This window comes from Pimephales promelas, chromosome 5 (genome assembly GCF_988280905.1).
Source record: "Pimephales promelas chromosome 5, fPimPro1.hap1.1, whole genome shotgun sequence".
Taxonomy (NCBI): domain Eukaryota; kingdom Metazoa; phylum Chordata; class Actinopteri; order Cypriniformes; family Leuciscidae; genus Pimephales; species Pimephales promelas.
The window spans coordinates 11899413-11914402 of record NC_142773.1 but is presented as its reverse complement, the minus strand read 5'-3'; the positions used below and the strand labels follow the sequence as shown (position 1 = coordinate 11914402).

At 40.1% G+C, this 14990-nt stretch overlaps 2 protein-coding genes across 5 annotated transcripts in view; one reads left to right on the top strand and one right to left on the bottom strand.

Moving 5' to 3' along the window:
- Positions 1-13989, top strand: part of fgf12a (fibroblast growth factor 12a) — a 117236-nt gene extending 103247 nt beyond the window's left edge. For all 4 annotated transcript variants that reach the window (XM_089130980.1, XM_089130979.1, XM_089130978.1 and 1 more), the window contains 2 exons: positions 10949-11147; positions 13753-13989. In XM_089130980.1, the coding sequence (XP_088987106.1) occupies positions 10949-11147; positions 13753-13868 (315 nt within the window). In that variant the 3' untranslated portion in view covers positions 13869-13989. The remainder of the gene's footprint in view (positions 1-10948; positions 11148-13752) is intronic.
- LOC148981392 (uncharacterized) lies at positions 5204-7989 on the bottom strand. The gene has a single exon (XM_089130975.1). It carries the CDS (start codon positions 7519-7521, stop codon positions 5722-5724), a length of 1800 nt encoding a protein of 599 aa, XP_088987101.1. The 5' UTR covers positions 7522-7989; the 3' UTR covers positions 5204-5721.
- Positions 13990-14990: the final 1001 nt, after the last annotated feature.

The window sequence follows — 14990 nt, the reverse complement described above, 5'->3', positions numbered from 1 at the left end:
TGCTGAACTTAGCCAAAGGCAAAATAAGGAAAGTAAGGCAAGGAAACCAACCAAAAATAATAACCCTTCAGAGAATTCAGGCTCATTCGTGTGGCCAGTTCTCCTCTGACCAAATAAACAACCATGATTGTGATTCCAGACTGCATCACAAGTCAGATTGTGAAGTTATGTCATTCAGAATATTTCATACAGTTCCTTTTGGCTTGAAGATTGCAGGGTACATCGGCATATGACTATACGTAGGGGGGAACCATTTTACCAAGTTCTCAGGAAACATTTGTGACTCCCTAGTTAATCTCTATAATGCATCAAGTGGTTAAGCAGTGAGATACATTGTTGTACGGGAAACTATAGCTATTGTGCCAAGTTCAGCAGACAGGGAATCATCATTGTAATTATTTTTTTGAATGATTGTAATATCCCTCCAAATTCTTAACCACTGGTAAAACATCCACTATAAAATAATTAATTGTCTGCCATTTATATGTTGCTTGAAAAAATATAAGCAGAATACTACTTTATGTTGTGTCTGTTATATGAAGCACGAAATAATACACGAGACGAGATGACTATGCAACTCACACCAGGCTTTACTGAACACAGCTCGCGGGCACAGGCATGACTAAAAAAAAACCAGAGGTAGCATTCGGAACAGACCTCAATAATGGAACAAAGAAATCCGCTCTGCTAGGCAGATATATAACATTCTCTCCACCCTTAAAATCAAAGGTATTACTAATGTCAGCCCAAAAACACAACAAACAACAAACAGTCAAAAATGAACTTAACACTTGTTTCGGAAGGTCAAAAGACTAACCATCACCATGACCCTAAATGGTCTCTATTTGTCTCTGTGGTGGTTTGTGTATGCGGGTCGGGTTTCGTTTTTCCTCATAGAGCACCTCCTCACTGTCTGCTGAAACAGTGCTGGTTTCTGTAAAGGATGTAGATGGAGGGGATGCTGAGAGGTGAGGGCAAGGACTCTGAACATTTATTCTCAGAGGAGATGATGGTAGCCCTATCAATATGTGACACTGAGCTTGAGAAATTCACATTTGTCTCGTCTGGCTCTAAGTCCAAATTCCTCCAGTCGTTTAAGGACCTTTTTCAGGTTTTCTAGATGCTCCTCATCTGTTTGCCCCGTGACAATAATGTCAATCCAGATAACACTGTGTTCCGGGCACTCCTTGAAGGACTTGGTCCATTGCACGTTGCCAGATGGCTGGAGCTGAAGCAACTCCAAACACAAGCCTGTTGTAATGATAAAGACCCTTAATCGTGTTGATGGTTAGAAAGGTTTTTGAATCATCTTCTATCTCCATCTGGAGATAGGCGTCAGCTAAGTCCACCTCTGAAAAACGCTGTTCGCCTGCCAGATTTGCGAAAATGTCCTCGATCCGGGGTAGAGGATACTGTTCAGCTTGTAGTGCAGGATTAATTGAGACCTTGAAATCTCCACATAGTCTAACTGTGCCGTTTTTTTTTTTTTTTTTTTTACTACAGCGACAACAGGTGTCGCCCAAGGACTCCAGTCCACCTTCGACAGTACCCCATTTTCCTCCAGCCAATCCAGCTCGCTTTCGACAATCTGTTGAATGGCATATGGAACTGGACGTGCTTTGTGGAACCGTGGGGTCGCACCATCCTTAAGCACAATTTTCCCTTTGATGGATTTTAGGGTGCCAATACCACTTTGAAATACATGGGCAGCGTCCCTCAATATCCGTTCCAACTTTTCTTTTGTATTTTGTGGCACGGCAGGCAACACGCTAAGGTTTTTCTTTTGAGAATCTCTTTACGGTCATTATATTCTACTGTCACAAGCAGCGAACTCAGTGGCCTTACTGTTTCTCCAGTATACGTTTTGAGAACAATAGAAGATCGGTTTAGTTTTTCTTTATTGAAAAACTCTCAGACATGACTGAAACAGCTGAGCCTGTGTCCAGCTCCATTTTTACTGCCTGACCATTTAGTTTGGGCGTGAGCCAGATGGCCTATTTGTCTTTTCCGCCCAGACTGAACAGTTCCAAACTGGCCAATGCATCCTCACTGTCGTTGTCTGATACATCATCAAGTTTATCCATGTTTTTCTTGTCACTGAGATATCTCTTGTCTTTCTCAGTCCCTTTCGCCTTGCCACTGCGACAAACTCGTTGAATGTGCCCAGTTTTGTGACATTGTCTACACTCTTCATTCTTAAATCTGCACTCAGAGGGGAGATGAGAAAAGTTTCCACAACGAAAACAGGGCGTCTGGTTTATTCTGCTTATTGTTGACAGCTTATTCACACTTATGTCACTTTGTAATTCCAGAGCGTCTTTTGCTGCAGTTTCCATTGAAATGGTGATCTCAACTGCTTGTTTAAATGTCAGATCTGGCTCAGTCAACAGTCTCTTTTGAATTCCTCGATGATGTATACCACATACCAGCCGATTGTGCAGTGCGTCGTTTAACACGTCCCCAAATTGATTCCGTTAACTTTTTTAATTCAGCCACATAAGTGGAAATGGTCTCTCCCTCGTACTGATTTCGTTTACTGTATAAAATCTGAAACATTCAGCAATTAATAACGGTTTGGGTGACTTGAAGAAGTTCTGTAAAAGTCTTTTCTGCAGGCCTCTGGGGGGCAGTCAAACTCCGCAAAAGACTGTGCGCTTTTCGCACACTACAGGATATTAACGCTCACAGTTGATCCCATCCGCGTCGCCACTGTTGTGTCTGTTATATGATGCACGAAATAAGACACGAGACGAGGTGGCTATGCAACTCACACCAGGCTTTACTGAGCACAGCTCGCGGGCACAGGCATGACTAAAAAAACCCAGAGGTAGCTTTTGGAACAGACCTCAATAATGGAACAAAGATATCTGCTCTGCTAGGCAGATATATAACACTTTAGAATGGCTGTCAAATGAGAAAGATATTATAAACAGATGGTACAGTTACATCATCTAACAGCCGCCGAGGCTAACAGGGCCTTACTAACAGCCACCACTGACACGCCACTGAAGAGTTCTTTAGCTTACTAATGTGTAAGAAGTATGTCATGCTTGTTTACCCAAAAACTCATTCCTCTCTCGGTGGATCTGTTGGAGTTTGAATTAAAGGATTGAAATTTGATCTCCAGTCTAATTGCCTCTCTGATACGGTGTGCCAGGAGAATAAATACTGCACATGAACCATTATTTTCCTTTGTTTTATTTTTTTTTTTTCGAATGCTGTTCTGAACCTGATGTTAAATTATCACTTTGAAATTAATTTTTGATATGTTTTAGCTTACCTCAAGGGCATCCAAGATGTAGGTGTCTTTGTTTCCACAGTATTTTCAATTTTGATATTTTTCGGTCAAACCGGTGTTGTCTATCACTCATATAATGGACTTTTAGGGGGTCCTCCCTCGGTTCACCTCAAAGAGCATGCACAGAGAAGTCAAAATGAAACATGATTTAATGACTTGTGAATGTAAGTACACATTGATGGCCTAAGACATTAAATGAGTGTGAGAAAACGAACAGTATTTATATCGTTTTTACCTCGTGTAACACAGCCATGTCCAACTGATCTGACGGCACGGGCGCTTCGGTCTGCGCATGCGCCGGAAGTGATCGCTTGAGCGTGTACGTCACTCATTGTTTACACAGAGATTTTGGAAGTTTTACCTTTCACTAAACATATTTAGATATATCGTAATCGTCTTCCATTGCGATTTCCTGTATATCTAAATATGTCCATGACTGATAGACAACAACGGTTTGACCGAAAAATATCAAAATTGAAAATACTGTGGAAACAAAGACACCTACATCTTGGATGCCCTTGAGGTAAGCTAAAACATATCAAAAATTAATTTTAGAGTGAACTATCCCTTTAATGTGTGTGGTGTGACATGCTGAAATAGGGGAGCGCGGAGCACAACCTAACGTGGGGTTAAATGTAACACGGACCGTTTACATAGTTCATCAGGATCAAGCAGGTTGACTTTCCACTATTTTTCTCTTGCTGCCAGACGACGGTCTCCCGCGAATTTGCGGAAAGTTTTGATTATATTTCGTGAAGATACTGGACAAAGAGTGTTTTGACACCATGAAAGTATTTATTTTTTTTCATCATAGGTTTTTTTCGGTTTCTGAGTTGGGTGTATACGTTTCCAAATCTAACTTCATATTGTCTTAATCACTGTCTTGTTGGCTCAAACATAGCACCTTTTGAAACATGTCAGCAATTCCTAGCGACTGTTAGCTAGGTTTAAAATATGTAATACACAGAGGGGTTAGTTGTAACAGAGTGTTACAACTAAGCCGCCAAGTGTACAATGAGAATCAAATGAAAACGGAGCCATACAACTGAGTATACATTTAACTTTGTTGGACTTTCACAAACAATGTTGGAATTTAAAATGTTTAAAATTTAGTGTATATGAATGATAACTTGTTTATTTATTAAAAATATGGCCTGTTATTAATGCAATAAACCCTTTAAATTTTTATTTTAAGCTCATTTGTATTATTATTCCTTTTATTATTATTAACCCTTTCATGCATGAATTATGATAACCTCAGTCAGGATTTTTTTCCTTTGTGTTTTTATTGCCCTTAGGGCATGAAAAACAAGATTTGATTTGATTTTTTTTTTTAAACAAATTTTTCAAAGAGATTTTCAGATGTCCACTTGAGTGGACAGCATGCATTTATAGTTTAAACTGAAGAGATACTGTATTAAACATAATACAATAATCAAACAGATAAATTATGTGTATTTAACAAACTAATCAATACAATTACATCAAATCATGTGAAAACTATAAAATATATGAAAAAATATATATAAATCCGAAATATTGCAAAGGCAATTGACCTGCATACAAGTTGCACTTCGTGTATCTTGGATATCAGAACATGATGATGTGATTCCATCAGAAATGTCTACAGCCTGTCAATGTACAATTGTGGAAACACTCAGATGCTCCCTCCAGTGTGCCAGAGTCAATTTACCCTTATTAGCTGATAATTCTGATTATGTTAGAGATGGACACATCTTCTGAGATGTGTCCATCTTCTGAGAAAACCTAGTGATACATTTTTTTAAATCTCATCTGAAATGAGTAGTGTTGGGCCAGGCATAACACATTCAGATTATTTGGTTGATGTTACAAGGAAAGTAATGTGTTAGAAGTAACATGCATTACATTGTTATGATGTGGATGGCGGATGAACCCAGGCGCAGACAGAATGCAATCACAGATAGTTTATTGTAGACAAAAAGGGGAAAACAAAGCCCACGAGGGGGCAAAACAAGACTCTGACAAGGACTATAAAGACTTACTAGACAAGGTACTGACAAAATACTACTAGATAAACGACTGACACAAGCAATAGAATAACAGGACAAATACTCTAGATAGGTACTCACAAACTTGGCATGGATTAACAATGAACCGACAAAAGACAGCAAACACAAGGGGAATAATATAGGGAGACACTAATGACAAGGACAGGTGAGACTGACTAGACAATAATGACGAGACGAGGATAACAAGGGGGCGGAGTAAAGAAACGAGACAACACAAGCACATGGCCAAAACAGCTGGCCATGCGCTTGCACACAAAACATGGGTCTGTCATGATCCTGCCACTATACTAGGAGAAACCATGGACATGATGGCAAAATCATGACAGAACCCCCACCTTAAGGAGCGGCTACCAGACGCTCCTCAAAGGGACACTAAGCACGGGACAAGACAGAACGAGACATGGACAAAAACCAACAAAACATAGCAAACATAACTAAAGGGATACATGAATAAACAACAACCGGGTTGGGGTGAAACATTAGAAACAACATACAAGGCAGAGGTGGTGGGGGAAACACAATGTCCTTGGGGGGCAGTTCAGGGTGGATGGGAGGACTGGGGGTCTTGGGTCTTTGGGACGAGGGCTGAGGACGGGGAATCCGGGAGGACTTTGCTGTGGACGCTTGAGGAGATCTCTTGGGGGAAACAGTCTGAGGCTTGCACATGACAGGAGCGCTTGGGGAAACACTAGGTAGCTTGACAGGGGGGGAAACCCCCACCGGGACAGAAACGAGCGATGGGACAGGACTCTTGAAAGGGGACACTGGAGGCAACACAACAGGAGACAAAACAAGGGATGCTGCGGGTAACTGTGGAGCAGAAGCCCGAACTGAGCTCCCCGAAGACGGCACAGTACCAACGCTCCACATCTCTGAATCGGAGAGATCGTCGTCAGATGCTGACTGGGGGTCGGCGCTCATGGCAGTTGACTGGGGGTCGGCGCTCACGGCAGTTGACTGGGGGTCGGCGCTCACGGCAGTTGACTGGGGGTCGGCGCTCACGGCAGTTGACTGGGGGTCGGCGCTCACGGCAGTTGACTGGGGGTCGGCGCTCTCGGCAGTTGACTGGGGGTCGGCGCTCACGGCAGCTGTGGACTCGGGACAAGACAACATGCCAGTCCTGGCTGGAACTTCCAGGATCTTGGCTAGACTCGACAGATACTCAGACAAAGTTCTTGCCGCAACGGCGATAGGCAACTTCTGACCTGCTGACACTGACCGCAAAACAGCCTCAGCAGCCGAATCAGCCGCAGCCCTCTCAGCGGCGCTCACGACAGCAGGCTTGGTAACTGTGTCTTCAGCAGCTGGTTCTGGGACAGCGCTTACAGCAGCGGGCTCTGGGACAGCGCCTACAGCAGCGGGCTCTGGGACAGCGCTTACAGCAGCGGGCTCTGGGACAGCGCCTACAGCAGCGGGCTCTGGGACAGCGCCTACAGCAGCGGGCTCTGGGACAGCGCCTACAGCAGCGGGAGCGGGCTCTTGGAAAGCGCTTACAGCAGCGGGAGCGGGCTCTGGAACAGGCGGAGATGAAGGACAAGAGGCCCCCCTCCTCCTCCTCTTCTTCCTAGGCCGTGGCACGGACATCAAAGACGGACCTTTGACTGGTTGTAGAAGCTCAATGGGGTCTGTAACCTGAGACAGAAGGACAGTCTCAGGAAGTGGCGATTCGGTCGAGGATGACTCCGACGGAGAGTCCCACGAAGAACGTCTCCCTCGTTTGCCACGAAGATCAACGGGAGTAGATGCGACCTCAGGAGAAGTGGAATGGGTCTGTGCCCCTTGAGAAACAACAGCCAGGACCCGACCCTCCGGAATCACAGGCAGCTTGGCTGGTGGCGACAACAAGGAGGGACCCTGCGGCTCCTCTAGACCAAGACAATCCACCATGTCCCGGAATGGGCGATGAACCAGTCTCTCTCGTTCAGCCAGAGGTGGGGACACGTTGAGGCCAGCTATGAAGTAGCGATTAAGGAGGATGTCAGGTAAGAAAAACCTCCTCCTTTCAGCGACTTCAGCGTACTCCTTCAACAGCAGCTCACCCTGAGGGGGAATTGGGAGCTTGCCCCCTCTCGAGTCAGAAATGGTCTTGAGCCACCAATCTTCTAGAAGATCCAATTGCTGATCTCCAGGTGAAGACAAACAGTCTGCTGGGTTCTGCTTTGGTCGGTTCATTCTGTTATGATGTGGATGGCGGATGAACCCAGGCGCAGACAGAATGCAATCACAGATAGTTTATTGTAGACAAAAAGGGGAAAACAAAGCCCACGAGGGGGCAAAACAAGACTCTGACAAGGACTATAAAGACTTACTAGACAAGGTACTGACAAAATACTACTAGATAAACGACTGACACAAGCAATAGAATAACAGGACAAATACTCTAGATAGGTACTCACAAACTTGGCATGGATTAACAATGAACCGACAAAAGACAGCAAACACAAGGGGAATAATATAGGGAGACACTAATGACAAGGACAGGTGAGACTGACTAGACAATAATGACGAGACGAGGATAACAAGGGGGCGGAGTAAAGAAACGAGACAACACAAGCACATGGCCAAAACAGCTGGCCATGCGCTTGCACACAAAACATGGGTCTGTCATGATCCTGCCACTATACTAGGAGAAACCATGGACATGATGGCAAAATCATGACATACATAATCAGATTTGTTTTAATGTTTCGAGTAAAGTAATGTATTACAAGTAATATGCATTACCTACTCAGATTACTTTTTGATCTAACAATTAATTACAAGTAATGTGCATTACGTAATCAGATTACTTTTTGATCTAACAAGTAATGCACTACAAGTAACATGCATTATTTAATCAGATTACTTTTTGATCTAACAATGCATTACAAGTAACATGCATTACATAATCAGATTAATTTTGATCTAACAAGTAATGCATTACAAGTAACATGTATTGTGTAATCAGATTACTTTTTGATGTTACGAGTAAAGAAACATAGGTAAACAGATATTTTTTGATCTAAGAAGTAATGCATTATGTAATTAGATTACTTTTTGATGAAATGAGTAAAGTAATGCATTACAAGTCACAAATTATGTAATTACATAACTTTTTTTAGACGTCAATGAAAATTACATTCTAATAATACAACTACATTTATTTACAGTCAAAAAAAGTTACTGCAGATTAAGTATTTTCAAAAAGAATATTCACAGTATAAGTATAAATTGTAGCTAAAATATTGCCATTGATGCATGAGGTCCACTATAGTGGACGGGTGATTTTTCAGATTTTTCTCCCAATCTAAAATCAAAACTTGGAAAATTTTACTGTGATATGACTCATTAGATACTGCTTGATGCTGCAATATTTTTTTACCTACAAGAGTGTCCTAGGATAGAAGGAATGGGTGGATATTCCGGAGCACCTTGGCATGTCTGACTGGCCATTGGCCATCTTGGTTTTGAGGGGGAAAAAATCAAAACTCAATGGCTTATAACTTTGTTGCAATGCATAGGATGATGCACCAGGGTCCACTGAAGAGATTTATGTGCAACTTTCCCATCAAAACCCTTGCAAATTCAAGAAAATGCTTTTTAAATAGCTGTCCACTGTAGTGACCACTATGCATGAAAGGGTTAATAATAATAATTGTACATGCAGCTGCCACACACAAATCTAATTTAATTGCAATTACAATATTTATAATTTTATTTATTATTATTTATTGCAAAACTGTGCAGCCCTTTTCTATGTCTCTATCCATGATATTGGTCCGTAACAAAAGGATGATTGGATGAGGGATGGATGTATGGATATCTGTCTATACAGATGCACAAACAATATCAAACTATACAAATAAAATAGTACTGAATTATTTGTGTTACACTCAAGTGTTACAACTAACCCTTCTGTCTGTTACAATTAACCCCGCGTATGTGGCAAGTTGTAACATTTTCACTTCTGTCACTTTCAGTGCAACTGTACGAAAATGGTTGGTCCTAGAAAAAAACTTTAAGTGGTCATTTGTAGCAGAGATGTGTATGTTGCTTGTGTAAAAAAAAATATTTATCTAACCTAATTATTTTTTAATTAATTGAGTCAAAACCAAAATGCGTTAGGTTGTGGCCCGCTCTCCCCTAGTTGTATTATTGTTTATGATATGTTATTGTATATTGTTTATGTTAAATAAAAACTGTGGCACCAGAAAAATGTACAAAAATGCTATTTAAAATCAGAAAAAGTCAAGTCATCTTTATTTATATAGCACTTTTTACAATACAGATTGTTTCAAAACAGCTTTACAGTGATAACAGGAAAATAAAATAACTAAGTTTGTTTCCAGAACAAAACAGCATAACAGTCCAGCAGTGATGGTTAATTTTTGTTTTAAAAATTTATTAATTTAGTGTAAGGATCCACTGGACTGGAGGCAAGTTGTAGGAAAGAAATCAAGTGCAGTCCCAGATAGCAGACTGACATTGAATCAACGTGGAAATATGACATCGAAACAACGTTGATCTGACATTGTTTTGCTCATCGAATTAACGTTGAACCAACGTCAGACGCGTCATTCTTTCAAAACTAACGGAAAATCAACTTGAAATCAACGCGTTGTTTCAACGTTATGAAAGCAAACCAATTTTCGATTTTCATTTAGCTTTGAAGAATGCCGCGTCTGACGTTGGTTCAACGTTAATTCGATGAGCAAAATCAACGTTGTTTCAATGTCATGAGAGACGTCGTTTCCACGTTGATTCAATGTCAGTTTGCTGTCTGGGGTTTATTCAAAATTAACATATAACAGGATCAAAACATAACATGAAACAAAACCATGGACATGGACTTACAGAATAGTGGTCAAAGAAAACAATACTTGACAAAGACACATGGCAAACATGACTTAAATACACAGACTAATTGCAAGACAATTTGGGACACCTGTGAACAATTAACAGACGATTAACCAATGCAAGATACCAATACACATGGCAAGATCAAATGACAAACAGGGAATCACATGACAGACATGGAACAGGACATGAACAAACCAAAATGTGACAGAGACAAGACCAAAACATGACATTTAGTTTATATTTTATATAAAGCTGCTCTGGAGAAAATCGTGATGTCATTGTCCAGCTCAGTTCAGTTCTCATATAATGGTGTCAATGCAGGCAGATCAAGATTATTGTTGAATATTAAATGTACACAATGTTAAAAATACACTTCTCTTTATGTCAAACTGCATTGAAACATACAATCGACTTGTGGACAGGTGCAGGGATGATCTGTTAAGGTTTTAAGTTCATCAGTTTTGGCTGGAGTCCGCCAAGCCACATTGACCTCTGTAGCCTCCCTAGCAAGGTAGCGTCTGCTGCATGTCACCTGACCCAGATAAGAGATGCTAACTCCCACTGCCTCTCTAACCTTCACATATTTTGAACAAAAACACTTCCACACTTGCACACACACTTTCATCGTCCTTCAAGCTGCATTACAACACCTGCCGCCTCCCTGGGGACTCCCCAACGGGACTGTTTGATCCCTTATTCTCCTCTAACCACCCATCAAGGGACGAGCTCATTCACGTATTGTTGTTGTTTTCATCCGCAGGAGATGTTCACACCTGAGTGTAAATTCAAGGAATCTGTGTTTGAGAACTACTACGTCATCTACTCATCCACCGTGTACCGCCAACAGGAGTCGGGGCGAGCTTGGTTCCTGGGCCTCACCAAGGAGGGTCAGGTCATGAAAGGGAATCGAGTAAAGAAAACCAAGCCCTCCTCACACTTTGTACCAAGACCCATTGAAGGTAGTTTTTTTTTTTCAAAAGTGTGTTTCCAGCATTCAAGAGCCCTGTCCTTTAATTCAGCACCAAAAGAAATATCAAAACGTGACCAAATGCAAAATAATGTGGTAATATTTATTATATACTGTGTGTAGATTGTATAGAGAAGGATTAAGGGTACATTGCTATATTGACGAACTTGGTTTCATATGCTTGCCTCATGCGTCAGATCAAGATACATTTAATTCTTTGCATGTATTTGTAAAGTAGAAATTATTTTCATATACTGTATATTTATACTTGTATAGATTTTTTGTGTATCTAATCATGACCCTATCCTAAACCTAACCACTAGTAACAGGCAGATACAAGTACAGGTATGTACAGCAAAACACGGAAAGTATATCATTTACAAACAACTCATATTACATTACAAGTCTTCTGAAGCCATACTATATCTTTATGTGAGGAACAGAGTAAAAACTAGACAAATTGTATGTCACGAGACACATGAGGGCCAATGGCATTTCACACTTAAAGCTGATGATGTCGTGTTTTGAGTGTTATAGCATATTAAGATGTTTACTTGTTCAATCTTGAACGATGACTGAAACTTTATATTACTGGCATTTCTCGTTTATAGCCTTCTGAAGAAGAATTGCTTGTTGTATTCCTCAACAAAGTCACTTTGCATAACAGCATCTGCTAAAAAATCTGAAATCTGCTCTTTGTCTGTATTGATGACTGAGGTTTCTCATTGAAAGTAATCCCTAATGCACAATAAATATACCAAAAATAAATTTGAAATACATTTATTTCATGCCAAGTATAGCCTACTACAAATGCATTAACATATATTTATGTAGGCCTATTTAATATAAATACCCTGCAATTGTACTTTTGGTATACTACATTTAAAGTCTGCTAAATGGGAACAACTAATTTTGCTAATTAAATAACTAAATTAGTTATCTAGAAAATAGTGCTGAGGTTCAACTAAAGCTATAATTATATATATTTGATTGTGCTAAAATGGAACTATTGAAAGTATACATTAGGTACACTTTAAATGTCTTGCATTTAAAGACTGATATTATATAGAGATCGAACTAATAGTGACATTAAAACACATTTAAGTAATTAGTAATTAGGCCTGGTATAAGGCCTAGTATAAGGCCTAGTAATACAGTTTTTTTCAATTGCTAAACCACAGTGGAGCACAACTGGAGCTACATGTGCAAAACTCTAACTCCAGTCTGCACAGCAGCAGTTCATGTGGACCAAACTCTAGATCGTTTTTCATTGCTTGAACACAGTTTTCAAAACTCTACACACTTATCCCATGACTTTAACCACAACCTGCACAACACTGTGGATTTACAACACTTTGTTCAAATGCTAACACACTGCTGTCAAAACTGTGAACCACTCATTCAAAACAGAATAGATCTCAGCCTTGTGCCTTTCACACACTGCTGATTTTCAAACAATTTCAGCTGAAAGGCTGAAAACTTGAGGCCTAATGCTTGAGAGAGGTAGGGTTACAGTATTACAGTATGTACTTTTAGTTTCTACCTTTTTTTCTCATTACTGTTATTCTGTAAATTACTACAGACTATTGAAGCAAACTGCTAATTTTCAATTGTTATCTTTTAAAAATGTAAATATATCAAATGAAAGAATGTCTCTCTTTTCTTTGCAGAAAATATTACTTTGTATGAAGTCTGAAATTGTTGAAACTGTAAAGATGAAAAGTTTGGATTTTCTGCATTGGTGTTTGATGCTACTGTTTTTCCTCTCAGTGTGTTCTGAGTGAAAGTGTGTGTTATCTCAGTGAGGTGTGCACACTGAGCCTGTTTTGAGGCGTGTGTTAAGAGTTGTGCTCAGGTGACTGTTGGTAATGCAGACTGTAGTTAGAGTTTTGCACATTTAGCTCCAGTTGTGCTCACTGTCGTTTAGCAATCGAAAAAAAATGTAAGAAATGTGCATTGTAAAAATATTCCAAATAAAGTTTAATTATAATATTTATATTAGTAGAAAGCGTAATGTCAAGTAACTATGTTAATTGTTTTTTGCACTATACTTAGTATGAAATAAATGCATTTTAAATACATTTTGGTATAGTGTTTTTTCACTAGGATGATTGGAGTGGAAAATAGAGTTTGTCAATATGGCGATGTCTATATACAGTAAATGAACCTTTCGCATAATAATAATAATAATAATAATAGTGATGCTTCAGTTTTTGACACTTTGGCAGTAAGTACAGGTTATGTATTTGTGAAAAGCTGCACCAGAATGGGCCCAGATGGTTTGAGACAAGGGGAAAAAACTAAGAGGGCTAGAAAAATGCCAGAAAGTGTTACGCAAAAAAGTTAGGCAACAAGACAAACAATCTTTGGAATTACATGCACTGATGAATTGCACACAGCAAAACCAACAGCATTTATAAAGCAAGCAAATATGTTCAGCTTTGATTTCAAGTTCACTTTAACCTTTAACATTCATGTATTTTTTAAATAAAAATAATACAAAGCTAAAAAGTATGTCAATAATATGTCTCATTACTCATAATGATCCCAGTCAAAAGTAATGGGTATTAATCTCTTGATGTGTTTGCATATTGCAGTTTGCATGTATAGAGAGCCTTCACTGCATGAGATTGAGGAGAAGCAACGCTCCAGGAAAAGCTCAGGAACCCCAACGATGAACGGAGGCAAAGCGGTCAACCAGGACTCCACATAGCAGGGCTTAAACACAGGAGGCAGAGCAGCCCCTCGCCCTCAGCCTCCAACCACGGGAATCTGCTACCAGAAGACCAACTGAACTCTTGCCTGAGAAATTTACAGAAGAACCGGGGGGTGGGGGGTGGGGGGTGGGGGGGGTGGGGATTAATGTTACCGTTCCAATCAGCAATTGAACTCACATTTTATGCAAAAAAAACAAAAAACAAAACAAAAAAAAGTGGGCAGTAATTTGGTTCACAACAATAGTAATATTTTTTTGTTTGGGGTTTATGCTGTGAGAAATGAGCTTTAAAACGTTCTCATGTGTTTCGTTTTCATGTGAATGCTCTTCATGCTTTACTTTCATCAAGAAAAATGGGAACTTTTCTCTCTTTGCTCAATGCTCATTGCTATTGATTCTGTTTGTGGATATTATGCAGGTTTGAGCTAGTTTTTCTACTTTCTTTTATTTATTAATTCATTTTCCTTTTTTTTTTTTAAATACCTGAGAGGCGAATGCACTTTGTGACTCCAGATTGCTGGAATGTCAGAAGGGTATATGTAGAATGTATGCTTGGAGTGGTCTTGGATTGTTTTGTTGCCTGTTCATTTTGGTAAGAGATAATATCCATGCAACACTTTCTTCAAAAATGTTGCCCGCCTTGGCGCACATACGTCTAGCACAGGTACACTGTATGTGTGCATGTTTGTGTGTGCGTGGCACTGCTCAGATGGAGTGTGACGCTCTTTATTATGACGGACAGCTAAGCTTTAGATGGAGAGTAGGCAATTTCCTGTGAATTATTCTCAAATTTCCTTGCACCCAAGCACCCAACTTAAGTATTATATTTAGCTTAAAGTATGACAAGCTACTCAGGAAGCTCTAGTCTTAGCAGTGTGACCCTAACACCAGCCCTGTCCAGTCAAAAAAGCACAAAGAAGGCCAGTTTATTGCCCCTTTATGGGTTTGAGGTCGGCCTGGACAGGGCGGGTGAATTGTGGACTATAGGAGGAGCCTGGCATTCATAAGTCTTCCAGTATGGCATGAGAGCTGTGCCCAAGTATGCAGCAACAAAATGCAGAGACTTAAACGCATGAGTCCTCAGAAAAGTGTGTTTATAGTTAAGTGAGAAATTGTCAA

Coding starts and splice junctions, on each gene's coding strand:
- LOC148981392 (XM_089130975.1), bottom strand. CDS start 7,521: ATGAACCGACCAAAGCAGAACCCAGCAGACTGTTTGTCTTCACCTGGA.